The following is a 27702-nucleotide window of genomic DNA, read 5'->3' on the forward strand; positions in this document are numbered from 1 at the left end:
ACATCTGTTTTATTGAATAAACTTTAAAATCATAACATCCTGAAAAGTTTACTAGCTTCAAAGAAAAAAGAAGAAAATTAATATCTAAAATGAAATCTAAAATGCTACTCTCATAAGAAGTCTACTACTAACAGAACTAATTTGATGGCATATTTAGATGCTGTATTATTACGTATACTATTTAGGAAATGATGCAAAAGAATTAGGACACTTACATGAACAACAAAGTTTTTTCCACATGTATCAACATTTGAACATGGAAACAGAATTTCAGAGTTGCACAGAGGAAGGGGACAATCCTGTTTAAGTTCTGCTTAAATGCAGGGTGGTTAAGCATTTAACCTAATGAATAATTTAAACATGTGCATGTTCCAAAAGAGCTGAGGAAAAGAAAATTGCAATAAAATGAACACTGAGTCAATTAAATTTGTCTGACACCCATATGAAAAGTTGAAAACCACTTTAATGCCAAGATGTTTTTGTCTCTGAGCACCTCGGAGGAGGTGACAGTAAGCGTTTAGCTATTTATTTCACAATGAAAGAACAGACCAAGCCACAAAAAATTCTTATATGTTAACCTTTTGGACTACAAAAAGGCCTGCATAACAAACTTAAAATAAGAATGTTGCCTATAACCAGGTAAGAGATGGATATACAATTGCATACAGAACTAAGCAATTATATTGTTGCCACCGACATAAAAACCACAGATCAGAACAAATGCTGCTTTAAGATCATATTAATCTGTGTATTTTTAAAAAGCATTACAAAAGGAAGCGACTTTGGGCAGCGCAGCTTTCAGACGTTTTCAAATTGTCAGCTAAACATACATGGATTGCTACTTTAGATAATAATAATATGTATTTTTCATTACTATACCAGCTGTTTGATTTAATACCTTCAGAGTAGGTACATCCTAATGATACAATTAACAAATATGAACAGGCTTTCCTCACCAAAAAAATAATAAATAAAATCTGAGATGTCTCAAGTTCAAATTGCAGTTTCTGAAAACTGCTGATTTGTGTACATGTTCTTTGCAGATTGTCACAAACCAGTTAGGTGTGGTTATCCCACACGGTGCTGGTGACATTTGCTTCTGTTTAGACATTTGCTTCTGTTTAGAATAACTTTGTCACTTCTTAGATCACTTACTGTGCACTTACATTCAAATCATGTTTCAAGAATCCTTTTGCAATATATGGCATCACTGTGTTTTACCAGAGCCAGGCTGGCTACAAAGCTAAAAGACTCTAACTGTACAAATCCAGGAAACTCTCTTCTTCACTTCCTAGGAAATTTGAGGCTACAAATTGCCCAGAGTAACTACAGCTGTATTTAGAAAGGAAACACTATGGGATGTTGTAAAAGCACTGTTGCTTTGTATCACCTTTTCACCAACAAAATGCTGACCATGCTCTTTTTTCTGGGAAACAGTGATGAAAAGTCAGTTCTTAGATGCAGTGTAAGAAAAATACCAGCCAGCTTTCTGATCTTTTTCTTTCCCATTAACAGTGTCAGATAAACAGCATAGACTTATTTATCAGACTGCTTTAGCAATGAAATCTGCTTTGCTATCAATTTATTCTCAATATTAGATTACAGCAAATATTTATTTTTAACACAAATTACTTATGAGGCTATTTATTGGAATAGCTACAAAATGTAGATACTCCTTCAAATCTCTTTCAAAGATTTTAAAACAGTATTGTCAGGCATTTCAAAATCATTTATTTAATGAGTAGCAAAAGCTCAGAATTGCATTTTACATTCCCTTGGTCCTGTGTTGTCACTGACAATGTCCAACCCCTCACCATGTTTGTTAATATGATACACATACCATTTCATTCAGCATCTATACCCATCTAACCTACCCATGCCTTTTGGTGTCTGGAGATGTGAATTAGAGTAAATATTTAATTATCATTGCATTCATAACAATGCAAGAAGATAACTATTGGAAGAGTTTGAAAGTTTGCATATAGACTTCTATTCACTACTAATTTAAATGGCAAATCGTTCCCATTACTCGGTGAGTATTTACACAAGAATGAGGAGTTAGGATTAGTAACTAGACATATATAATTGCATGAAAATCAAGCATACGTGATTACTCATGAAATTATAAAGGGAAATGATTTTGGCTCCAGGAAAGACAACAGATGGTTGGGAAATAATCATAAAACAGTAACTGCCAATGGGAGGAACATGTAAAGAAAACAAAAGCAAGGATAGAATGGGATGAGTAAGTTTGATTTAATTGGATGGCCATTAATTTCCATGAACAATTAGTATCAAGTTCTAGCAGTGACTGTTCTTAGTTAAACCTTTTCTATGTTGTAATACCCAACTTCTTTCCTTGCCTAGTGACATTTGAATTTGAAATAGAAAGAAAAGAAAGCAAAAGATAAGTGAAAGTGGGACTGCCATATGTGCTTGCTCTGACAAAAAAAAGATCGATACAATTTTTTTTCCTTTTCCACCAAACACAGATGTTCTCCCTTACCTTTTTTTTCTTAAAGCGTGTGTCATTCCATCTGTCAAACAATGAAGTTTCCCTAAGTCTCAATAACATACATAACACTTAAGACATCAATTCTTTTTATAAGCATGATGTAGTTTTGTGATTAGTGTTTCTCAGTGAACACCTAATGAGTGTGTGTAACTATAAATGCAAAGACTTGGGTGAACATAGTACTTTACAATAGCATGTGACATCATGCTGGGAGAGGTAGAAATTTGCAGCTTTCTTTAGTCCTGTTTTCTGTGAAAATAAGATACTCTGTTCTTTTTACTTTTAAATGGAGCTCATAGAGCTATTAAAAGAGACTAACCAAGTTGCAAGGGCAGTGTATGGTGTTGGGTTTAGTCATTCTTATGAAGTAAGCTCCAAAGATGTTAATAAAATTAAAATTCATACAATTAAAGCTTGTGTCTTATATTAATTATCCAAACATATACATGCATTTTGAGCTCAATCATACCCAATCTCAAATCTAGATGAATTATAAAACCTCGTAAAAATGCCAGTTATTTCGTATGGATTTTTACAATGTGTTTTGTCTAAGGTTTACTTCAGTTAGATCTTTTGGCTTTGGTGAAACAAATATTTCTGCTTTTTTGTTCAAATTTAGAATTTTTATTTTAAAAATCTAAAGCCACTAGGAAGATTTTCTGTTTTCAGTGTGAAACCATAAATTTACTGTTTGGGTCCAAGTTTCATTTTGAAGTGAAAGCCTTTTAACAAAAGTGGTTTGATTAGCTTTAATGCATAAACTGCTCATTCAACATAAATTACTCCTGCACACAGCTCTCAGGAGTTTACTGCCGCTTCTCCAAACCTTTTGAAGTACTTCAAGTCAAGTCCTACAAGCAGGGATCACCTTGTGCTTTAAGGGAGATGGTGGTCTTTAAGATGGTGCATCAACAGTGTGGAGGAACAATACAAAGCAGGAAGGAAACATATACCACAGGGACTTTGCTGACCTAAGATACAGTTTAAATACTAGCCAAATGCAAAGCTGGAGCACTCAGGATTGTGTCACAGCTCCAGACAGACTTACGTATTTATTTGTCTTTACATTATCAAAAGTCACACCTGACGTTTTCCTTATATATGGTGGTGGGGTTTTTTTATATCAGATTGTCCTTTATGCGTTACTATTTCTGATCAGATTGTGGTATTAGAATTCTTCTATTTCTGACAATATTAAACTTCACTGGATCAATCCCAGCTATCTATAAAATCATAAAGAAGAAAACAGCTGAACTAGACACACCATGGTGTTGCCATAGAGACAGCGCTCTGTCTGCCGTTCTCATTTTTCTCATTCTGTGTACAAAATCCCAAACTTTGGAAATGCTTCCTAGTACTGTACTGACATTTTGCATGCAAGGAAACGTCATTTACATCTGCATTGACAGATAACAGTTTTTACACCATTTTAGGATAGACAGGACAATATAACAGTGGGAGATAATAAGAGAGATAAGGAATTGTGGGGAAAACAAAACTCCAGAGATTTACGGGAATAAAAAGTAAAGACAATGCATGTGCTGTAGTGCACTACTGAAATAAGATGTAACCATGCAACAATACAAATACAGAAATCTTTGCAGGCTATCCTTATACTCGAGCCCTGGGGTGCATGTCATCAAACTAAAGTTAATGCGGCTTTTAATTAAAAGGCTCAAATAGCACACTCACATTGGTAAAAATTACACTTAAAAAGCACAGAGCTACCAGAACATGATTTTCATGGCTATGACCTTGTCGTGGTTTAAACCCAACCACAAACCTCTTTTGCTCACTCCCCCCCTTCTTGCCCTCCCCCTGCTTCTGGAGGGACGGAGAGGAGAATCAAAAAGAATGCAACTCCCACGGGTTGAGATAAGAACAGTTTAGTAACTAAGGTATAACATAAATCACTACTGCTACCACCAATAATAATAGTGCTAAAGGAAATAACAAGAGGAAAGAATACAATACCTCAACACCAGCCGACCAATAACTCGCCCCACTCCCCCCAGCCAAGCACCGACCGATACCTCCTCCAACCCTGCAGTCCCTCTACCCCTTCTGGGTCACTCCAAGTTACATCCTGGGCATGACGTGCTGTGGTATGGAATACCTCTTTGGCTAGTTTGGGTCAGGTGTCCTGTCTCTGCTTCCTCCTGGCCTCCCCTCCTCCCTGGCAGAGCATGAGGCTCAGAAAGTCCTTGGCCAGACCAAACATTCGAGCAGCAACTGAAAACATCGGCGTTATCAGCACTGTTCCCAGGCCAAAAGATCAAAGCACAGCACTATACTAGCTCCTAAGAAGGAGAAAACTGACTGCTGCTGCTCAAACCAGGACAGACCTCTTCGCGGTAGTAGGTACCATTGACTGCCTGGAAGGTTCTGCAAGGATTTACTGTTACTACCACACCTTATGATTAACTAGATTTTTTTAAACGTTTAAACCCAGAAATGTTATTACACATCTGTTCCCTTGTGAGCAGTTGACCAAAAAAATATTTTTCTTAATGACAAAACCTTTTCATCAGTAATGAATAAGAAATACTTTGTGAGAAAGCATTTTTTTCCATATAGGACTATAGCAAGAGATCTCATCCAAGAAATTGAGCACAAAAAAATGAACAAGACAGATACTTACTTTAACCAATGCGCTTGCATTTCTTCCACAATGAAATGTAGCAGATTTGATAATGCAGTGATAATGTAATGTATTTTTCCTTGAAGGACTGTCTTCTTTTGCCTTTGTTACATTTTCTATGAAAACTCTTACTTCAAAGAATTACTTTCTAAGAAAATAGGTTGGAATTTGAGAATTTCTTAGTTTTAGAACTTCAAGATATGTTTGGGGTTTTTTTCCTACTTATAATTAACGTAACAAAAATAGAATTTATTGTTGAATCCCAAAAGAATTAGCGTAAATTCAGGTCTTGATTATTTCTTGCAAGAGTAATACCACTGGCCACGATAAGTGTGCAAATGCCAATTTGCCTTAGCTGCTTTCCTCCAGTTCTTCCTGCAGTTTCACTTAAGTACTGTACTTTTAACTATTAAAACAGTTCTGCCTTCCAAAAGGCTTCAGTCAAAACATATATTTCCCCATCAGTCTACACTCTGCATTCTGATTGTGAAAGCCAGAGTAGAAGCCAGTGAAATGCAGCAAGAACAAAGTTTTTGTTTGCCTCTTTATGCTTTAAGTGGCATCTCAAATAAGGTCAGTTTCTGCAGCAATAATGAGCTACCAGATGTTAACAAGTGATCAGGGGAATACTGAGATCTCTGTACAATCATCAGACTTGGTCAGATGTGGAGAATTTTTCAAGTCAGTGATTATCAAGTCATTTTTCCCAAAGATGACAAAACAAGCCTTCATTGTTAAACAGCTATTATAAAATCCTAAACATAACTAAACCATTGTATTTTTCCTCTAACTTAGCATGAAAGGTTAATTCTGAATTAAACCAAGTGAAAACAAGGTATTGTATTCAATATCGTGCAAGGTGAACTACAAGTGATACGCAATGTTTCCCTCGTCTTGCACTTGTTACAAAAATGAATCCATTGTTTACATTCACCCAGACAAGAAAATTATTGAACCTGCTATTTCCCTCTATTCAGGTAAATCCTGAAATCACTTTCTACTATTCTGTCCAGCACTGAGTTGTAACGTGCAATGGCACTGAGCAGCATCCTGTATGAATGCAAACAGAGAGTTGAGACCAGGGTTGCCCTTCTGAGGTAAATTTCCCTCTGTGCTTTGGGTCTCATCTCAGAGCAATCTCACAGTGCTGACCTGATTTCCTTTTGATCAGTCTAGGCTGGAGCTTTTCCCTTCACTCCCAGTGCTGGCAGACAGCCACACTCCATGCATCCATCACAGCCACCACCCAAAGCAATTACCCATCCCAAAATGTGTCACTTCCTCACAGCACTCTTTCAATCTACAGATCTGCTCCTCTTGCAGTGTAGGTAGCTATTCATTATGAATAGTCGTCATAGTTATAAGTACATACACTACAGAGATCGTAATCCTTTCACCGCAGAATTGAAGTAGGGTTTTAAGTTTAGACAAGACATACCTCACACAAAATCGATTTTAAATATTCCCATAGTGTCCATTTAAGGCAAAATATGGGTCATATGATACAACATTACAACTGCTATTCTTATAAAAGCATATCTGTACTTGGAGAGAGCCACTTGGGTATTTAAAATATATTTTCAAGCATCTCAAAATTTAAATGCAGTCATCTGTCAAGAGAAAAGGAGAGCATAATTCTTCAGCAAAACATTCATATATTTTCTGTTAGGATAACATAGATCCAGTGAGATGTCAACTATAACCACATTTCATTCATCCCACTTCATTACAGTGGCAAGTCACTGAGAACATATTCAATACATAATATATTCTGCAAGGGCCATACTATTCACATTACTATATTAAAGGACAGAAAATGTCTTTCAAAAATCTATTGTAACATCAGAATGTTATTGGTGTCCAAAATAAATAGCATATTTTTTAATAACAGGACTGTGAGCTTCTCTGCTCCTGCCCAGCTCCCTAAAGAGAGCCACTGTCACAAACGCTCTGAGCTCACTGGGTTGCACCGACAGCATGATAAACAGTTTCCCATGTGACCTGCATTATTTTCTTTTAATTAAAATAATGTCCGAGTTCTTCATATGCCTTCACCCTTTCCACATTGAAAGATTTAACAGCTGCTGGTTCACAGTACACTTTCATAACTGGAGAGTTAGCTACGCACACTTTTCTCTATTAAAAGAAACTTACCGGTAATGCAACAACATACCCATCATAAGGTGTTCAATGGGTTAAATGCAGCAAGGGAAGTATATATGAACTTGTAAAGCAAGACACTATCTGAACCTTATTTCTTAACAATACAGAGGAAGATAAATGCAGCTTTCAATTAGGAGAAAATGTCTAACAAGCATGCAAGAAAAATGAGCATTTTAAGAATGTAAGAATTAGCAATAAGTAATAAGCTTCCTTATTTCAATATGACCCTCTGCTGATTCTCAGCCACACTAGGTGAATTATACATGCATGAATTATTTTCAAATCATTAGGTGGAACAATGTTTATAAGCAATTTGTATACTCAAATGTTAATGATATACAGTGGATAGATGATTAAAGGACTATGATATGAGCTTTTCTTTCTTTTCACTTTGGCAAAAACAAGAAATAAATTTAAACTATGCCCATTATAGTTGGTTAATTGCAGTTCAGTTCTGTATTCTGCCGTTCAGAATGCCAGTTAAACCCAAATCTGAGTGTTTAAATGTAGCTTTTTCTTTTTTATTTTACTTCTCAGCTAGATAGTCTGAGGACTTGATTAATTAAGCAACTGAATCATTTACTCATTTCTAATGTAATACTTATAAATTACATTCTAATACCAATAGCAGTGCATTGCATGGCAGGACAGGAAATCTTTTCGGTATATACATATATACATCAAATGAAAATGAGCAATTAATCTCAGAATTTACTCACCTAGACATCACACAAAGCAAAAAAATTGTCACTAGATAACATTTTAAAAGAACTAAAGGTACAGTTTTCTTTCATGTGAAATACTGTAAGTGGACGGATATGAAATGGGATGACTGCAAAATTCAAACCCCGTCTACTGAAGTTGATTAATGAAAATTAGTAGGTACTTTTCAGTGAATTTTAGTTTGTATGCTGTGAGGAGTTTGGTGTGGTACTTGTGAATAATTCTATCCACCCCTAATAAGATGCTCTAGGAAGACTAATCCACAGAATTGACTTACAGACATAGTCAGGTCTCTAGTCTCTAGGGCTCTGGGCATTTAATTATTTCTTATCTAAAGCCTCTCTGTTATCAAAGCTGAAAGGTGCATTGATTCCAATCTCCCCCTCTCAATGCTGATTAATATAAATTTATCAGAGAATGACGTTTGGCACTGTCATAGGGATTCTGAGTTAGAGCAAATGCCTGGCTTCAGAGGAAAAGAAAAAGAGGGGGTTTCTACTGGGGCTTGGTGCACAGGTGCGACAGTGCAGAACCAGGTGGTGGCAGCAAGTGAATGGGATGCAGAGCACATCCTCTTGCTGGTGCAGAGCATCCCCAGATAATGTCTGTGCAAGCAGGGGCTTTATTTCCTAATGACACAACCAAACAGACCATATTTTTGTTATGTGAATTTCTTAAACAGTTAAACACACACTGTCGGCCCTGAACAAGCCAAGTACTTTCTGGCCCTACAAAAAGCGTTATTTTGATGCATGCAAGCAGCAGCTGACGCAAGGCTTGGCAGCAAAGGTGTTGGTGTGAGACTGTGCCACAGACTCCCATGACATGTGCAAGGCTTACCTTGTCTGAAGGCTGCACAACTGCACCATCTCTGCTTTTTTGTTCTGACTGACTCAGCTGGCTCAGACCAGTGCTGCTGTCACACATGGTTTCAGCACATACCAGCCTTAACTGAAATGCCTTGAAAAATGTAGCTGGAATAAACTGCCTAATTATTTTAATTGTATTTATAATAATTAACTGCATTGAACCTTCCCAAATTTAAAACATGATACAAAGGAATGAGCAAGTTGCTGGCACTAGCTTGGTTTTACCAAAATCAGAGGCACCAAGTAAACAGGGAGAAAAAAGATTCTCTTTCTTCTTCTCCATTAAAGTCTCTGATCGAAGCCATGAAACTACTCTGCACATCTGTTTCTTTTTCCTCCAACACTCCCTCCATTAAGCCCTCCCAAACAAATTACTCCACATGTAGTAGCACAACAAGGTACTGATTTTGAATATGACCTATAAATATTATTCATATAGGTCTTATCAATGTGCATGCATGCACATTTTATCTACACAGGCTGTTTAGACAGAAATAGTTCATATAGGTGAATAGGTAAATTTGTTTCTCATATTTCCCAGATAGAATCTATGAAGATCAATTACATAAATCCTAAAACAGATTACTTCTGAAAGATATACAGAAAATCTTAAAAAGATTTCTCAGATAACATTAATTTTATAGGTCAACAGAAAAGGAAACATCTACTTGAAATCATCATACTAGAAAACTATGCAAATGTATGTAATTTTGTCCTATTTCCAGCACAGAGAAATTATACGAGTAACGGAAAATCAAATTCAACTAGTCTAACCAAATTATCATTTAATTTAAAAGTGCTTTTTTGGGTCAACAGGAACATCATTGTTTCTTAAGTTGAATTCAGTCAAAAAATGAGACAAACCTAAGTGTTTTCAAAAATTACCTAAGTCATGCTTTCTATTTTAAGTAATGTGATGGTGTTTTTAAAAAAAGGCTAAAAACCTGGAAATAGAAGAAAATATCTTTGTTGGCCAGGAACAGTCTTCCAAGGCAGCTGGGATCTGAAAGCTATCATCACTGAGTAAGTACCACAAAGTAAACATAGAGGAATTTTAAATTGATGCAGCTGACCTGTACGTATCCCACACATACCCTCCCTGATTACAAAGCTGGTTAAGTCACTGTGTTTACCAAACATTTTAGAAATTAATCTCCTTCAGAAAACTCTTCTGTCTTTCCTCCCCGTCATTAAGGGGAAAATCCTAGTGATTGCTTGCTTTCTCTGGCTAGTAAGTATTTATTATTTGGTTGTCTTTGTATGCATTTGTAAATGTTACTAATAACTATTTCAATATATTAACACTTGAAGAACTGAAAGTTTGAGAATTAGGTGTTTACAGCAAATGGTTGCCTAAATGCTTTCCAGTGTCCTTTTGTAAATCAGCCTGTCTCTGAAGCTCACAAAAGAGGTAACATTTGAGAAGGTCAGCAGGGAGGTTTAGCAACACATCATGTTTACATGGATAACATTCATGTTTCACCTCTCTATCGTCTGATGGAACTGATTAGACAATGTTGATAACATTAATATAGTCACAAATTCTTATTAAAGCTGTTTACACTGCTGAAGGCTTCTAAGTATGCAACTGCATACATAATCTTGGGTAGTTTTACACAAGGACATTAATCAGTGAGATACCACCATATTAAGACTGTGTGAGTTGTAAAGAGCAGAATATGAAACACAATAAATTGAGATCTTTATCAGTGAAGCATAAGATGAGGAGAGGGAGTTATTTTATTACATTTCCGAAGACAGTAAAGAGTTCCACTTCTGACTGAAGTGGCTCTCCATCTTACAGTGAGTAATCATTCAATGATTTAAATATGGAGGCTACTTCAGGGAAGAGAAGTTTTATGGGCACAAGAACAGCAGATTACAGTAAAGTAGAAAAAGCAAAAACTAAAAAGTGTAAGTAAAAAACAAAATGAGAAGCAAACAAACACTGAAACTACAAATAGATGGAAATCCCTACTCAGCTGTGGCTTGGCTTTCCATTCCCAAATGCTGTAATGAAGACTTATTTATCACAGTAAATTCACTGCAGGATCGAAACATACAAGACTTTTTTGCTCAAATTGTGGAAGAATAATTCTGAAAGAAAGCAAAGGTAGAAAGAGCTCTCACTCAAGAGTAAAGACAGGAAAATGAGATACAGTATGTTAGCATTTTCTTTTCTCCAACTAGTATGATGCATCAATTCAAACATATTTTGGATCAGAGCATTTCTGCATTTCCCATCACCTTCCTCTAGAATACTATTCATTTGATTTCTGGAATTGTTTACTTTGTTGCCCAGTTTAGTCATATTATCTATCTTGATGCTAAAAACCATACCTGGGAATATCCTATTACATTTTCTGCTATCCTTCTTGCAAGCCAGGAAAAACAGCCCTAATATTTTGGTAGTCAGAGGAAAGATATCAAAGATTATAAAGCTTGAAATGGAAGGGGATTGATGGGGTAATCTGGAGGGGATAATGAGGTAACCATACTAACTGATAAACTGTTTGGACTAAATAGTTCTATCTATCTGAAGGGTAAAGGACTAGGCCTCCTCTTCTGCTAAGCTTCACTTCCAGGTTCTTACTGGAGTATTTTCAGGTAATCCCCAAATAAAAGGGGAAGAGCTGCTTAAATGGATGAGAAAAAGAGTAAGCTCTGCACACAGTCAAGAGGCACAGGAAAACCACAGGACTATGACTATCCTCGCAAACAACACGGAGAGATGAAATGAAAACAGGAGAGAGAGAAGGAAGAGGAGGATAATGTTCCAAACTTCAAGTAGTTCAGAATTATAATAAAGTGCCTAGCACTTCAATGTGCACTGGTTGTAACAAATAATGGACAGAAGAGGTAAAAAGCCTGGAAAGCAGAGTTGCTTCTGCATAAAAGAAAAAATAAATGAAAGGAGTATGAAAGTTATGCTTGTGAACATTAAAAGCTTTACCTTTTAGTGTTGGGTACTCTCACTATGCTATTTTCTTAAATAAAATATCTTGAATTTTTTCATTGAAACATATTGTCTATAGGTTGACCTATTAAACCTAAACTCAACCATCTGAAAAAATTAATAATTAGAAAACACATGATATGCTTACTCGTAATTACAAACATACTGCTGGACTCCTCTGTCCAAGCATATTCATTCTCCTAGCTAGGGCCGCAGACTGAAGCTGTGGCAGGAAAGGAATGGGAAACAGGCAGCTGATTTATGCAGGGAAGTGAGATCTTATGAGTTTTTTTTAGAATCTGAAAGGTTTTAGGACAGAAAGTTAAAACTATTTTTCTTTTTTTTTCCCCAAATTGATATTGCCTTTTTACGTATCAGGAAAAGCCAGAATGAACATATGAAAATACTTGGAAAGGCACACTATCTGTACTAGTCTTTAATAATTTGTAAGGTCTAGGTGTTTAATAATGGAATACATGACACACTGGAGAATAATTTCCAGCCTCGGCTGATCTGTGTTTGTGTTTATCAGTCTTAGGCTATATGTACATGGAAGGCCATATTCCACAGCATTGCACAGGGCTGAACGCTTCCCTGGATTACAGGAACTACAAAAAAGTGTAGTTCCTGTAATACCTCTGTTCAAATACCTCTGTCTTTGCCTAGATTGAAAAAGAACCATATACTTTTACTGGATATATTTTCAAAATGTCAGAAACTACACAGAGAGATGTCTATGTGTGACTCCTGTCTAACTACCCATTTTCAATTCCACTCTTTTTTTACAGAGAGCTAAGAACTATATGGTGAAATGACATTCCTTGTGCTGATGAGGCATCTTGGCATGGAGGATCTGCCATTTTGGACAATCAGAGTGCCACCTGAAGAATTTGCTTTCTCCTACTCCCCAACCATCAGGACAAACATGATGTTATATAAAAGAAAGATACACGACGATAATGCCTTTCACTGAGGTTGAGGAATCACAGAGGACACAGTGACCATGAGAAAACAGGCAGCTGGAAAAGCAGCAAGCACCCTGATAAAAATCTGCGGTTCGGATTTCATCACATTAAAGACAATCCAGCTCATGCCAAGATGTGGAATTGGCAGCTTCTTCTGTGCCCGAGAACTAGCCCCAACACATCCCAAAAGGTCCTGGTTTTGTTCTTGTAACTCACTCCCATTACAGAGTAGTAGAAATTCATCAGGATGTAAGATGTGCGCTGATTTTCTTCTGGTGGATTATCCTGGGAAGCTCTTATTTAGATAAAAGTGCCTACTGAATGCAAAAGCAGGGTGTCACAAGACAGATGTCAGCGTTTGTAAAGAGGCATAACGAATACAGCCAAAAAACCCCTCCAAAAACCCAAAACAAACATCATATATTTGGAGGAAGAGAGTTTAAGGTAGGATTTTTTTAAAGGTATTTGTTCTAGTGGAATTTGATGCATACTATCTCTGAAGGCTTGCCTTCTTTATCCCCACATTCTTCTGTCATGGCTTGATTATTTTACAGATGCTGGATGTGCAGATTTGGATATCAGCTGTACTATCTGTATTTGCTGTATTTTATCCTCTGTACTGCCAAAGGCCAATGATTTGCAGCTGGCTATGAAAGTAAAATTCTATTCTGTCTGAAACACAGCTGAGAGGAAGGGAGCAATGAGCTGTGCTCTTGTTTATACAAGTAAGATAAGAAAAACTACTTTCATGTGCCAGCATGCTGTATACTGATACCCTCATGCTCAAGGAAGAATGCATTCCCTGCAAGTCCTTTAAAGTCAGACTTTCAAGCACCTAACTTGGTAATACAAACATCAGTATCAGCGAAATGTTTTATTACTTGGTCTGGCATGCTTTCTCAGGCACTCCTCCTCACTTTACCAATGTTACCAGATGGGCAGCCATCAGACTAGTTCACAAAGATCACCCAAACCTGTCTCCTGCATGAAAAAACTCAGGAATTTCCTGCATGCTGGTGCCCTGGGTAAGAAACTGAATAGAGAATAGTGAAGTAGTACAGAAAAAAAGGAAAAACAGTGACAAAGAGCAGGCACATACAGGAGCTGAGGAGAGGGAATGATGAAAAACACAGTGAAGTATGGCAGGTTACAGTTTCCACAGCATTATATTGTACTGGGAGATGACAATATGTTGAAATATTGTCAATATGAATATGTTGAAGGCTAATGCCTTTATCATACTTAACAGAAAGCATTTCAGAAAATTACTAGGTGTCATTGTATCTTTCCCTGCATAGGGCTGGCAACTTGTCTCAGCCCCTACTGTGATTTCTTGTATCTGAACTCACTGTCTGAAGTCAAGCAGCTCTTCCTGAGGTGGCATGCTATGCCCACTGGATCTACACTGAGAAGTCTCCATTTCTCCACCCTAAGCAGAATAAAAGCTCCCAGTTCCATTTTCCTTCTTACCTCTGGTGTCATGAACAGAAGGATTTTGATATCACTGTCAGATTTAGACACAGACTTACACACTTCGTGTCCTCTGTCTATAAAGAGCTGGAAACATTAGTTAACAAGGTTCAACTGGCCTCTGGAGTCACAGCCTCACTGACCAGCATTGACAGGGTAGAAGCAAAGCCGCCTGACTCCATGATGAATCTGTGAGAAGTGCCCGGCCAAGACCATCCTCTCATATGTTATTACAGGTGGCCAGAGTAGAAAAACAAGGGCTTACTGATGGCTCAAACATGGGCAAGAAATAAGGGTTTCACTTGTACAGCGTCTGCAGGGAGAGGAGATGCTGCAGCCTCCCTTGATGTTCTGGAAAGATGGGAGAGGACCCGGCAGCCTCAGCGGCAGGTGCAGTGCCTGTCCTGGCTGGGTGGTGATCACCCTGGTGTCCAGGGTCATTCTGAGCCCCTTGCATGCTCCACCTGGTGTGTTTTCTCTCTCTTTCCCCTGAAAAGGGATGGGTCTGACTGAGCTGATGCCTGTGACAAGCAAATACTGAGCCCATAAGGCTCTCCTCCATGACAGTGTCTGCCGCCATCTCTGTGAATGTCCCTGCACTCCAGCACAGTCAGTACCTGTGCTGTTGCTCTCACAGCTTGCTGTCGCTGCGCCTCACCCCCATTCTCCACAGCAGCGTGCAAACAGAGTAACACTCTTACAGCCCTCACAAGTTTTGCAGGGCACTGTTCCTCCTCCCTCTGATCTAAGTGTTATAGCTGTAACTAACTTGGATGAGGTTAGCAACAAAAATCCCTACATGGAATTGGGAGGTGAGCGCTGAACTGTGAGCAGGCTGGATCTATCAACTTTTGACAATTTAGGTCTCTGTAAATCAGCTCACTAGTATTATGCATTTGATAATTGTCATAAAACCCATTCAGGAAGGGTTTTAGGCTGTGCTTATTATGACACATTGTAACACCATATTGGCACCACTATCACACCATATTATATATTAGAAATGTGACTAATGATTATGCTGAAGAAGGTTAGTCATGACTTTTAGTCAATTTTTGATTAGTAAGATGTCTGTGCTATGCATTAATAGTAGACCAAATGTTTACTCTGAGGAGTAAACTTGCAGACTTATTCAATACTTGCACAACTCTAAATTTCATTCTTGAATGACCATCCATAACAGCAAATGGGAAATTAACACCAGGAGCTAATAGCTATTGAAAATGACATTTTCTTTTGAAGCTTAGATCATATTTTTAAATGGAATCAAAAAAAGGACATAATGTTAAATTACGATAAGTAATTATTTTAAAAGCCAAAAATCTAACACTACCTATAAAGTGAAGGAACATTTGTTAGGGGAACACTGACACAGCGTTTAGAAGCACAAACACCAAGATTTATTCTTTTTTATATTCCTGAAAGGTGAGAATTACCGGATAGAAAAAGAAACAATTGACTGGAAGAACAACTGGAGTATGTTGCAAAGACGTCTGCAGGCACGTCTGTGAAAGAATATGCCTAGAAAGTATCTGAAGTTGTTCACTCTCAATTTTTTTGTGAAGTTTCACGATGCTGTATTAAAGTAGGTATTATGACCAGGGGCAACATACTTTAATTAGCTTTGATTTTTGTTATGTAATATATTCAGTGTATGTCAAAGTTGATGTATTGAGACTTTGGAGCAGGAGATCCTCTCTCCGTCTTTCTGTGAACAAAGTACAGATTTGCTCTCCTGTCAGTGCCAAAGAATTGGTGGTCCAGTGCTGGCATCCTAGCGCCCAGAGTTGTTAATTCCTATTAGCACTGCTGACGTTGATACAGAAACAGCATACATAAATGGTGTTTTAGGAAAGTAACTGAAACTGGAATGAAAAAATAAATTACTTGTTTCAGTCAGACACCTCCCTGTAGCAGAACAGAGAAGTGGACAGAAGTTTCCATTTTAAAGTGTCAGTTTGGAGTGAATAGAAAGAAGGGAGAAAGGAAAAAAATGCTATCCACAACTACAACATTCAAACACTACCAAATCCAAATACTGACACTTTCAGGGGAATAAGACCATAAATAAAGAATGCCGTTACTGTCACCTTGAGTGACCACTTGCATTACATCAGCCAAAAAAAGCCTACCCCACAATTCCTGGGCAGAGCCCACAGCTCTGTCTCAGGATTAAAATATGTTCGAGTGATGGAAAATCCATCTCATGTTCAGGTAAACTGCTCTGAAGGTTAGTCACACTGTTAAAGCTTTTTCCTGTATTTTTACTGAGAATTTCCTTGTCACCAATTTCCTTAGCTTCCACGCTATGAGGGATTTCACAGTTGGGTTTTTCGTCTAGATTAGAGAAGGATCAGCTATCAGAAATCTTTTCACTATTTAAACTGTGCTCACCTCCTAACCCTTTCTTTTTTTTTTTTCCCTTTTAGCTGTGGGGGAGGGGATAAACTGAACAGCTTAAACCCTAAGCTGCTTAAGAGTTCCTAAGCCTCTTACGGTAGGGGATGTTTTCTGAAAACTTTACTCTTTTGCAGCTTTTTTTTGACTAACCTCCAAATTTTCACATACTTTCTGAAATACAGACGACAGACCAGACACAGTGTTCCGCTAACTGCTTCCCTTATACTTTTTACAGATGAAACAGGACTACCTGGTCCTTACAGTCTTGCGGTAGACTAATTGCCCTGCTTCTCCAAGGACTTTATTCGACTGTTAGCCAGTGGGGTGACCCCTTATACTGGGTTCTCACCTTTAGTCATTTCTTGTAAGTCTCACTCATGTGGGCTTGGATAATGAGCATGAACTTTGGGCCAAGAACAGGTAAGTTATGCAGGAGCCACCACCCACACCCTCAAAAGACAACCAGTAAACTCGAGAGTATCCTGAGAGGAGTTTTTTCCTCTTTTCAGGTGAGTGCCAGAAAGCCTAGAGTCAGCATACTGGGAAGCCAGTTTGCTGTCTCATTTGGTGAAACAACCATAGTTATACTGCTTTCAGGATCATGATGCTATTGTAGAGTGTTTCAGATAAGCATTTTAAAGAATTAGTCGTTTAAAAGTGTTTTGGTGGTGGATTGTGGATTTGCCATATTGACAGAGTTGTCACAGTGCGTGACACAGGATGATACAAAATACTATATGTAAGGAGTACAACATGTATTTGAACAAGCATTGAATAAACATCATCGTTCAATAAAGGCACAAACTCCGTGGGATAATCCTTCTGCTGTAAGAGTGAGTGAACCAAAACATGTAAAAAATTAGGAGATGCTGAAGAGGAGAGAGAGAAAAAAGCAACTGGGAGGGGAAGGATGAAAAACTCATCTATCAAAATATTTTTAGATTATTTCTTTGCAAGAGTGAATGATTCTATGAGACAATGAGTTTGCAGCAGTCCATTAACTGAGACTCAACACAAGGCTACTGAGACATACTGTTCCCTACTTACACATTTAAGGGTTGCCAGGCAGGCCACTGTGCTTTTGCCTTGATGACTGTTAAAACCTCATCGCTCTGTAAAAAGAGAAAACAAGAAAGTGATTGGGACAATTTTACAGCAAGAGTAATTTGATTTACAGAAAAAAAAGTAAGAGCCACTAAATCAAACTGTGCCTCCAAGTTCTGGCTGTGACAAATGTGTTTTGTCCTTTTTGCTGTCTGGGTACCTTGTCCCCTCAGCTGCACGGGGTTCATCAAGAAGGCTCTCTGAATGCAGGAGGCAAGAGCAGCAAGCAAAGGCAATGAGATTGTGGGCGCAGTCTTCTTTTCTGCAGGAACTAAAGTGAGCTTAAACCACCAGCAGTCACAGACTATGTTATTTTTGCATCATGAGCTGAAGCGAAAGGTTTCAGACTGGTGCACAATGACATTAATAAATAAGACAACAACCTTTGTAATGGGGAAATACCCCAAAACAATATGACCGAACTGAGCCTTGTTCTGTTAACACTGTCACAGAAAGAGGTAGCTGTGCTGTATGCTGGGCTGTTAGTCCACATGTAGTAGTTTAGTGGCAAAAAATACATCCTGGGCTGTCAAATTTGTGACTCTCCAACAACCCTTGTCACCAGAGGAATTTACCAGGTTAAAAAAAACTAAAGACACAAAAATGGCTCTTAATATGTTACAGATCTACAGATCACGAGGGAGACAAAAGCTAGACTCTGCTGCTCTTGGCAAACTGACACAACATGTGAGCATGTATGATATATTATTTATTATCCTTATCTGGGTAGAGGATATAACAAATCCATGGTGGATGCACTGCAATCTCCTTCAGGTAAAGCCATGGATAGCACTTTGTGTTTGCTCTCCATTTATGCACATGAAAATTATAGTGTGAAATATAACAGCCATCTGTGGAAGCTCACAGTGTGGTAGAGCATTGTACAAAGATTATTTTCTGAAGTCTGTAGGAATTCCTTTATCAGCAGTTTTAAACTTTATATTGGCACAATAAACCCAGGACAAAGGCAGGAGACCACTAACAAGGCTCTGATGCCCAGAAGACATCTATTACAGTTTTTAGAAGCATTTTTCCCATCTCCCTGAGGAATCCACCACAGTAATTCACCTAGAGGAACACAAAATTTACAGTTCACTCACATGATTTCTACTGCCTTTTAAAAATATTTCCCAATTACACTAAGAAACCCACCTCATACGTCACCAGTAATTGGCATTTCCAGCAGAGCTGACCTTTCAGTTTAGTGATAATAGTGCCATTTCCTGCTAGACAGCAATAGTTCTGATACCCCAGACTAGCTCTAGTCCATATACACCCCTGTTTAAAGAAAATAATTTTCACTGTTTGTCTCTACCACTCCCAATATTTTCTGGCTCTCTCTTTATTACCAAAGCAGGGTAATTATGATCGTGATAGACCCGCTCTGTAACACACAGAGTTTTTAGTCTTGGGAATATTTATGTGACATGACCTCTCACTCAGCCTGAGTGAATGGGTAAGACATTGCTTGAAAATCCTTTTTATAAACACTACTGCTTTGCCAAAGCCTATGCTACATTAGATGAAAATCTGACTCTATAAAGGCAAGCGAGTGCAGAAAGATTTAATCAAACTCCTGTACTACTAACACAGTGGGACTGAAGAGAACATTATGATGAGTAGAGCAGAGGCACAGCAGCAGCTGGGTTCCCGGGGGCAGGCCCTGGGCCAGAAGCAGAAGCCTGAGCCACCGGCACAACCCTCACCCAGCTCCTGCTCCTGCGCCGAACCCAGCAGAGTGGGGCATCACATGTGTCCAGGCTCACCTATGGAAACCTTCTTACCTCCATGCCTGCAAAAGTGGAAAAGACAGGTTTCCCCTCAAAGTGATTTAGAAGGAAACTGATAAATAAATGAAGTTAAAAGCCTGAAGTTATAAGATTTTACTTGTCTTTCTCTGCCAATGGAATTTGCCTTAACTTTTAATTTTCCTTGTTTCAGCATCTCAAGTCTTTGCAGCCACTCATACCTTCACTTATTTGTCTTGAAAACACATCTGCATTCAAAATTATTAACTGTGTATTGTACATCCCAAAGGAAGACTATTATGAGCATAGATGGTTACATTTATTAAAATAATACACTGCTAATCTAATACAAGCCAGTAATTATGTTAGTAACACTCAAATCACTCATATGTGAAAGCATTTTCAAACTGAAAGTGCTATTCAAGCTAAAAATACATACGATGAGTAGATGACCTCTTAGTACTAGCTTTGGAGAAAGTGCAGAGGGAAGGAAATAAACAGATCATGGTGCATTCAGATATCCCAAAATTTTTAAGGGAGGTTAAGATTCAGGTGCAAGAGCTGAATTCATGGCCTGAACAGTAACCAAAATCCAAAGATGCAGAATCCAGCATTCTGTTGGAATGAAAATGCACATTTTTGGTACCTAGAGATCATTAACAATTATACAGGATCAAGCTGCAACTTGAATTAAATAATTGTTACTCCAGACTGATATTCTGATTATTCAGTTACCTCTATCATACAATTTTTAATAATTCAAAATTAAAAACAATTAAATTAAAATATAATGTGTACACTGTTACTAATGCCAGTATGTATCTACTACTACATGCAGTAATAGGCAGACATCTGAGTAGATGGTTTGTACAGTAAGGAGTTTCCCTTGGACAAATATTTATGTCCTTGAAAACAATCCAGCAAACTGTGCATGAGGTCTGGCAGCCTGGGCAGCACAGCTCCCATCATCACTCATGGTGCCACCAGCCTGTCTCTCTCCAGGTTCTGCAGGGAGCAGGCTCCGGAGTTCATCCAGCACAGCAGTGACCTTCCTCTACCTCCAGTCGACCTCCACATTCTAAGGAAATACGATAAACTCAAAGAGGCCAGGCAAACAGATGTTACACACCACACGAGTTCACAGCCTCGTGAACAATCCGTAGAAAAGGTCTGATGATGCTTAGATTTGCTGGCCAGTATCTTCAGCTATAATTTACTGGCAGATGGGAGAAACTGAGAGGATACAAAATGCCTGAAGAGAAACCCACAGATTAATGTTATATAACTGGTTGATATAATCCAACTGCCTTGAATAATCCAATTGAACAGACTTTAGAGGCATACAGTTTTTATGAATTTTAATGTTTTTTTGCTGTATTACATTTGTACTCATTTTTCTTTCCTCTTCATATTTCCAAAGTTTTGCTATGATTTTTGAAGTAAACAAACTCAGATTCATGTCAAAATATGGCAAAAAGATCTAAAACCTTTCACTGTTGTATGTTGCAAGTCGTCATCATTTATGTATTTGTCTGGGAAGCAATGACTCCCAAGTAATGAAACTGTTAGATTTTTAAAAAGAAAACTACATCATTTTCAATATGATGGAGTGTCAAATGTTACAGTGTCAGAACAAGTTAAAGAGAAGGACACCAATACTCTTGCTTGGAGCTGTTGAAAATACTTTAGGTAAAGTCTGATGCACACCTCTTTCAACAATAAAGCTGGAGAGGGGGAGATGGGGAGGGTGAAGGGGAAAGGGCTTAGAGGGTTTTCAAGCCTGTGTTGTGTCCTTTGTGCATGTAGAAGTTGTCAAGGAATAAATCTGGGACTACCTGTCAGTTTTTCCAGAGATACACAGTAAAAAAGTCCCAACCCTCTTTCCTTTTCTCATTTAAGGCAGTTCCGTTCTTTAGTACAAATCACAGAATTGATACTTGGGAATTTGCAGCTGAGTTTTAGATCAGCTTTGTTTGTGCAAATAGGTATCATTCAACAGAGTGCAGGTTCTGGCGCAGTGCTGTGCTATGCTGCTGGCAGCCTCGGCACAACCAGTTGAAATAGGATGACAGCTTCTTTACATGCCTAGAGCATGCTCAAAAAGTCCAGTGAAGCCAAAGTAGTTTCTAGATTAACTTCAATATTTTTTGGATTGTGGCCTACATTAGCACATGCAAAAATAGCAATCAATTCTCTTTTTCTTCAGATCCTCTTTCTATATTTGTGTTTCAAGCTGGGGGTGAGTGGTTGACTCAACAGCAGTTCTTTATGAACATACTGTCCTCCAAAAAGTCCTAATAGCACGATTTCAAAAAGTTGGTAATGTCATTCTAATACAGCCAGTCTTACTGGTGTCCTGAAGTTGGCAAAAATTAATCATTTACTGCAGATCCATTTGTTCCTGCAATGTACAAATGAACATGCACACAGAATAACGGCATTAAATGGCAACAAATAGAATCCCGTAGTGTGAAACCACTGCTAAATTAGTTCATCCAGCTGTGCACTTCACAAAAGATTAAAAACATTTCCTCATCTTCAAGAACAGAAAGTGGGATACAGCTCAAAAAAGCAGCACTGAAGATAGAATTTTATTTGAAGTCTTTCTCAACCAAGAGAATTTAAAGCAACTTTCTTGAAGGGTAACATCCATTAAAAAAGTAATGAAAGCTTTCAGCTGAAGTTTTAAGCATTGTCTGAATATATTTAGAATAAGAGAGAGATTAGTAGGATCTGAAAAGCTGCATAAACTGTTCCATGTTCTCCTGCTGCTTTTTGGTAACTGATGTGATCAGTATATTTTCTGAACTGGAAGTTATTTTCAAAAATGTTTCTTATTAGTAGTATTTTATGTGTGCCAAATTATGTTAGAAAATGTTACTGTGCAGATCACTTAGCACTTCAAAATAATGATTTGATTCAGTTCAGCTAAACACGTGACTGTATTATCTGACATCAAAATCAGAGTCAGATTCAATCAACTGTGGGAATGAAAAAAACCTGTTTTGAGCCAGAGCTTCATCACACTCAATTCACACCACCACTGCTTGGCATTCATTCCATTATTTTAGAGCAGAGAACATTTAATTCCTTCTACAACACTCATCTTTGTAATATCTGAATGCCTTTCTATCCACAGCAGACTCATTTTCACAAGATTCTTAGAAAGTAGAAAAAGCAACATTATCCTCAATTCACAGATGATTAATTGAGCATCCTCTGGAAACAAGCCTACATATCTGACTTTTAAGATAACATCTGCACTGCAGGATCATCCTTGCCCTCAAAAAATCATTTGTTATTGAAGAACAAAGAGATAAGATGAGAATGAAGAAGTATCATGAACAATATGTCTTCTGTGGGGAATCAAATGCTATGAAAATGAAAATGATATAGTGCCTTGGGGGGATAGTTGTGTGCTCTTAAAAGCCGATCATTTTTCTGTGATTAGTATATAGACATTATTTCCACCTCCAGGCTACACAGGCACACAGAAATGACTTCAGGATGTGAAAAGCATTTGTTCAGTATCCCTAACACTTCTCCAGTTCCTGGAAATAGTTTCAGACTAACAGAAGTCTTCAAGACTCAGTTTTTGGCTCCTTGTTGCTACATACATTGTATAGTTAGATGCCTTGTTAAAGGTGCTGTTAGGAGGAAATATTTGACAGACAATACAAACATCCGTTTGCATACTTTGAGCAGCCAGATAGGCTACAAAGAAGCCTTAGGGCTCAGCACTGAAGACAAGAGGTTGCTTATACTATTCCTCTTATGGGCTCATGTATCTTATTCATTGATAAAGGTCATGTTTACTTGAGACTGATGGCATGAAGATCACTTCTGAAAGCAGACACCTCCCTTCTAAACTAGGAATGGTGACAGTGTTTGCTACAGTGCTCTACTAGTGGTCATACCTTTATATAGGCTCAATTTTCTACCAAGAGTTTATGACTGTCTTTCAACTGTCCCTGCTGATGAGTGAAAGACTATCTAGATGATGTTGCTGTCTATTCTGATGAAACTACCACAGCCTAATAAAAGGTTTCAATTTTGGGGCCAGAGTGCAAGACTCATGGTTAGGGTACTTGCTGGAGAAGGAAGAATTCTGAGCTCTGGATAATGATTTTGTTTTTCATGTTACAACCTCTTAATGCTAGAAAGATGTTAGAGCTATAATTTTAATTTTAAGTACATGTAGTTAGATTCTACTTAAGCTGTAAGTGAAGTGTACCTTCTTTGGTATTATAGGACTGTTATGATTCAATAGCATAGCTTTCAGTAGAAATTGAATTGCAGGATTTCATTTATGAAGAATTCTACTGTGGTAATAGATGTGCCAGAAAGTGTATTACAAGATCAGAGAAAAAGAAAAAGGTGCTGTTTTACCCCAACACAAATGCATGCTCTCTTCCCAGAGAGAAAAATAAAGACCAAGCTTGTCTTTAAAGTATTAACTATCACAAAATACCTGGTTAATTAATGCTCAATTAATTATTTATGGACATAGAAGTTATAGACTTCCATGGATACTAATTGAAATATGGCATGTTTTCACCTGGTTGATAAAATTTTTAGACATTTTGCCTACCTCCGTTTTAAAGACGTATTTGAATGAAAAGGGGACACTGATGTGGGCACATTACTGAAATTTGTAAAAGCTTTAAAAGAAAAAGGAAAAATGTGTGGTAATAAAATATTTCTGGGATAAAAGCAGCTACATACAGCTTTATTTGCTCTAGAGTTCATCTTTCAGTAAATACACATTTGATGTATAGTAACTGACTATGACCTCCTGTAACACACACTGAGCTGGTGTGTTTCATTGAGTCCATAAACTATCAGCCTGCTCAGAGTCAGCCAAGTTTTCTGAGTATTTCTTGTTTATGTGGAGCATGTCAGAAGTTCCCCATAGCTATTAGCATGGGCATTACAAAATCTTACTTGCAAGGCTACTACTGGGATCTGGTAATACATCATGCAACACATCTATTTTCCTGTGGGTGCAGCCAAGGAGATTGCTGAAGTTGCCCTGAGCCTCAGTGCTGAGATGCAGTTTTTCTGTTCTTTTTAACATGCAGAGACTTTTTTATGAAAGAATGTGTAAACACTGTTTTTTTTTTCCATTCCATAAAAAAGAGCATTTTTTAAAAGGTTAATTTAGTCACAAATTACTTCATTTAGAAGGGGAAAAAAAAAAAAAAGTCCAGAATTAAATTCTAAATTCTGTTAAATTCTATGCCTAATGTAGAGTATACTTAAAGTATAGGATCACAGACTTGGGGTTACTTTAAGCAACAGCAAAAGTACAATTCAGTCAGTGGAATTAGACCAGAATTGTGTTTGCCCATTTTACTTTGACTTCTCTATGTTCATGACAGTTATTTCAAGGCAGCTGAGAAAACAACACATATTATAAGATATATAAACATGCCTGAATGAAAGTCATTTTTTGATCATAGTACATACAAATTCAGTATTTTCCTGTACAAGTACTTTCTTTAATGTCTTTAATTAAAATGTCTTATTTCTTTTCTTCAAAAAATGGGTAATGACATTTCAGGGAATACAAAATCTGTGGGTTTTAGTTCACCAAATATGAAAATCTGGGGGAATTTTCAGACTTTTAATAACATTCACCCAATTACAAAAGCACTATTTACCCCATCCCTGACAGTGTTCAAGGCTGGGTAGGACTGGGTTTTGAGCAATCTGATCTAGTGGAAGGTGTCCCTGCCTGTGGCAGGAGGTTGGAACTAGATGAGCTTTAAGTTCCCTTCCAACCCAAATCATTCTGTGATTCTATGATTTCAGGCTGAGATAGATAAGAAAATACTGCTGGGATGCAATTGAAACAAACTGGGATGAAACCTTCTCCATTTCAGGAGAACAAGTAGCCCAGTGCTTCAGACAGTCCCAGCTGAATCACTGAGCTGTACAGCAAAGCTCTCCTGTACTTAGCAATTCTGTAATTCACTTCAACAAAGAAAAACCTCTGTGTTAGATAATCAGGCTGAGAATTTTCCCGAAATGTGAATATTGTCTATATTTTCCGGGAACTATGGAAATATATGCTGAAGCTACAGTTTCAGGATGGTGACTTTAGCTGACAATGTATGCTTAAGAAAAAGCTTTTAAAAGGGAATTATAGGAATTATAATTCCTGATTTTATCAAAAATTACTAGGATAGGATGTAAAAAGAAGTATTATTACTCTTTATTGTTACTCTTAGTATATATCCCCAAAACATTGATTCACTTTGCATTAACAACCTTCTGCATTAGTTGTCCCACAGGGTATTCTTTCAATGAAGTGGTTGTTTCAGGAGGTGAATGTAGGCTGAAATTAATAACAGAAGTGTTGCTAATGGCAACATTGGAAATCATATGCTCCATTTTATTTCCATTAAGGTGCAGTTACATAATGTAGGGTGTCCCAATAAAGCAATAATTTATTTTTGCATAGTACAAAACTTAGCAGCGTGTGCTAATGAGCCCTAGGTATGCTCAGAGTACTTTCTGTGGCTGAGCAGATTCTGCAGAAAAGGGTCTCTCTTATGAATCCACTTCCTGATTGCACATTCATTTTTTTAATCCACATTTTGCTTAATTCTACTTAGAATGCTGTGCTGTCTTTAGGGCTACAGGAACATTGTGGAGTCCTAAATTACTTACCAGAAATACTATCCTTAAGGATGATTACTTTTAAAGTAGGAAATTAAACTAGACTTTCAAGCTGATCATAAGTGGTGTAAATCCCACCCTCTTCTTAATAGGTTTATCCAATACATACCCTTTTGTCCTCCTCCTGTCCTAGCTTGCTGATTTCATCAATCCTCTAGACTAAACTAGCCTTTAAACCTATATCTAACTGCTATAAAGCTACTGTTATTTTAAATTTACAAATGATTTCGAAACCAATTAACATACCAAGGCATTCTGTGTATAATAAAGCAGATGTATGCACCTGAATGGCAACCTGCAAGCAGCAAAACAAAAACTGCATTCACTGGAGATAATGAAAAAAGTGTTTTAAAGCATTGGGTTCACTCAGCATATCCATGTTCAGGTAACTACAGCATTTTTTTGCTCAGACTCTTTCAAATAGTTTCAAAACAGACAGGGATGAAAGCACTGAGACAAGTACTTGGGCATGCTATGAATAAGTGAGCTCCAGCTACTTAAGTATCAGCAGAAAACCTAAGGAGAAGGCTGGGCCTCCTCTGAGAAAAAGCCCAGAGAATGGGGACAGAATGATTCCATTTTCTGGTGAATGCCGGCAGTAAGATTCCAGGTATCGCTATTATTCATCCTGCTGCTGCTCTCTGACATTACTCAAACATAATAGCTTGAACACAAGCAATTCTTTGGATAATAAGTGATTTTAAAGAAGACCAGAAAATTAGCTCAGGAGGTAAGTTTTCTTGACCCCTGATGGCATTTTGACAAATCAATGTTGGAGCTAGGTATTGTTTTCCATTCAGAATGTACAACTTAAGTATTCTAAATGGCTTTAACTACTGTACAGAGGCAATCATAACAGCTTCATATCCATTCAGTAAGATGTGTCTAAGACACCCTTTACCATTCCTTTCCTCAAAAAATACATAAGCCCACAAAAAACCCCAACAAAAAATATAGTCTTTAAACAAATCAAGGAATTGAGGATCCTATCATGAATTACATTTTTTATAATCTGCAGAGGAGTATTCTCCTAGAGAAATCGATTTCACCTCTTCCTCTCTCCATACACTTTCAGCCATCGCCGTGACAAACAGGTTGCTGCCCTCCTGGACCATTTCTCTGGCACTGTGCAGTCTCATGGTTTATGCTTTGGCATTAACTGTTCCAGAATTTAATGACCACATCACGCCTGTCTCAGATTTTGCATACAGTCATGTCAATCTCTGATGGGACTTCAGAGAGCAGGGGTTTAAGTGGAATGTCAGAGTTTTCTCCAAGGAATGGAGATGTTGACATTTTTCCCTCTGGGGCTGCCTTTACTGCCTTCTTTCCTTGCAACTCCCTTGCCTTTGAAAAACAACTCAGCCTACACTGTGTGACTCAAAAGACTATCTACGTAGCTCTCCACAGACAGCAGCTACAGTCTGATAGCCTTGATTCTGCTTGTGTACATTAGTTTTGCCT

At 37.7% G+C, this 27702-nt stretch overlaps 1 protein-coding gene across 1 annotated transcript in view; it reads right to left on the reverse strand.

Annotated features, from left to right (window-relative positions):
- The window catches only part of SPON1 (spondin 1), a 195563-nt gene that overhangs the window by 14659 nt on the left and 153202 nt on the right, over positions 1–27702 (reverse strand). Inside the window, exon 7 of the mRNA XM_065683197.1 lies at positions 17750–17814. Within this exon, the coding sequence (XP_065539269.1) occupies positions 17750–17814 (65 nt within the window). The remainder of the gene's footprint in view (positions 1–17749; positions 17815–27702) is intronic.

The sequence above is a fragment of the Lathamus discolor genome, chromosome 6 (genome assembly GCF_037157495.1).
Source record: "Lathamus discolor isolate bLatDis1 chromosome 6, bLatDis1.hap1, whole genome shotgun sequence".
Lineage (NCBI taxonomy): Eukaryota > Metazoa > Chordata > Aves > Psittaciformes > Psittacidae > Lathamus > Lathamus discolor.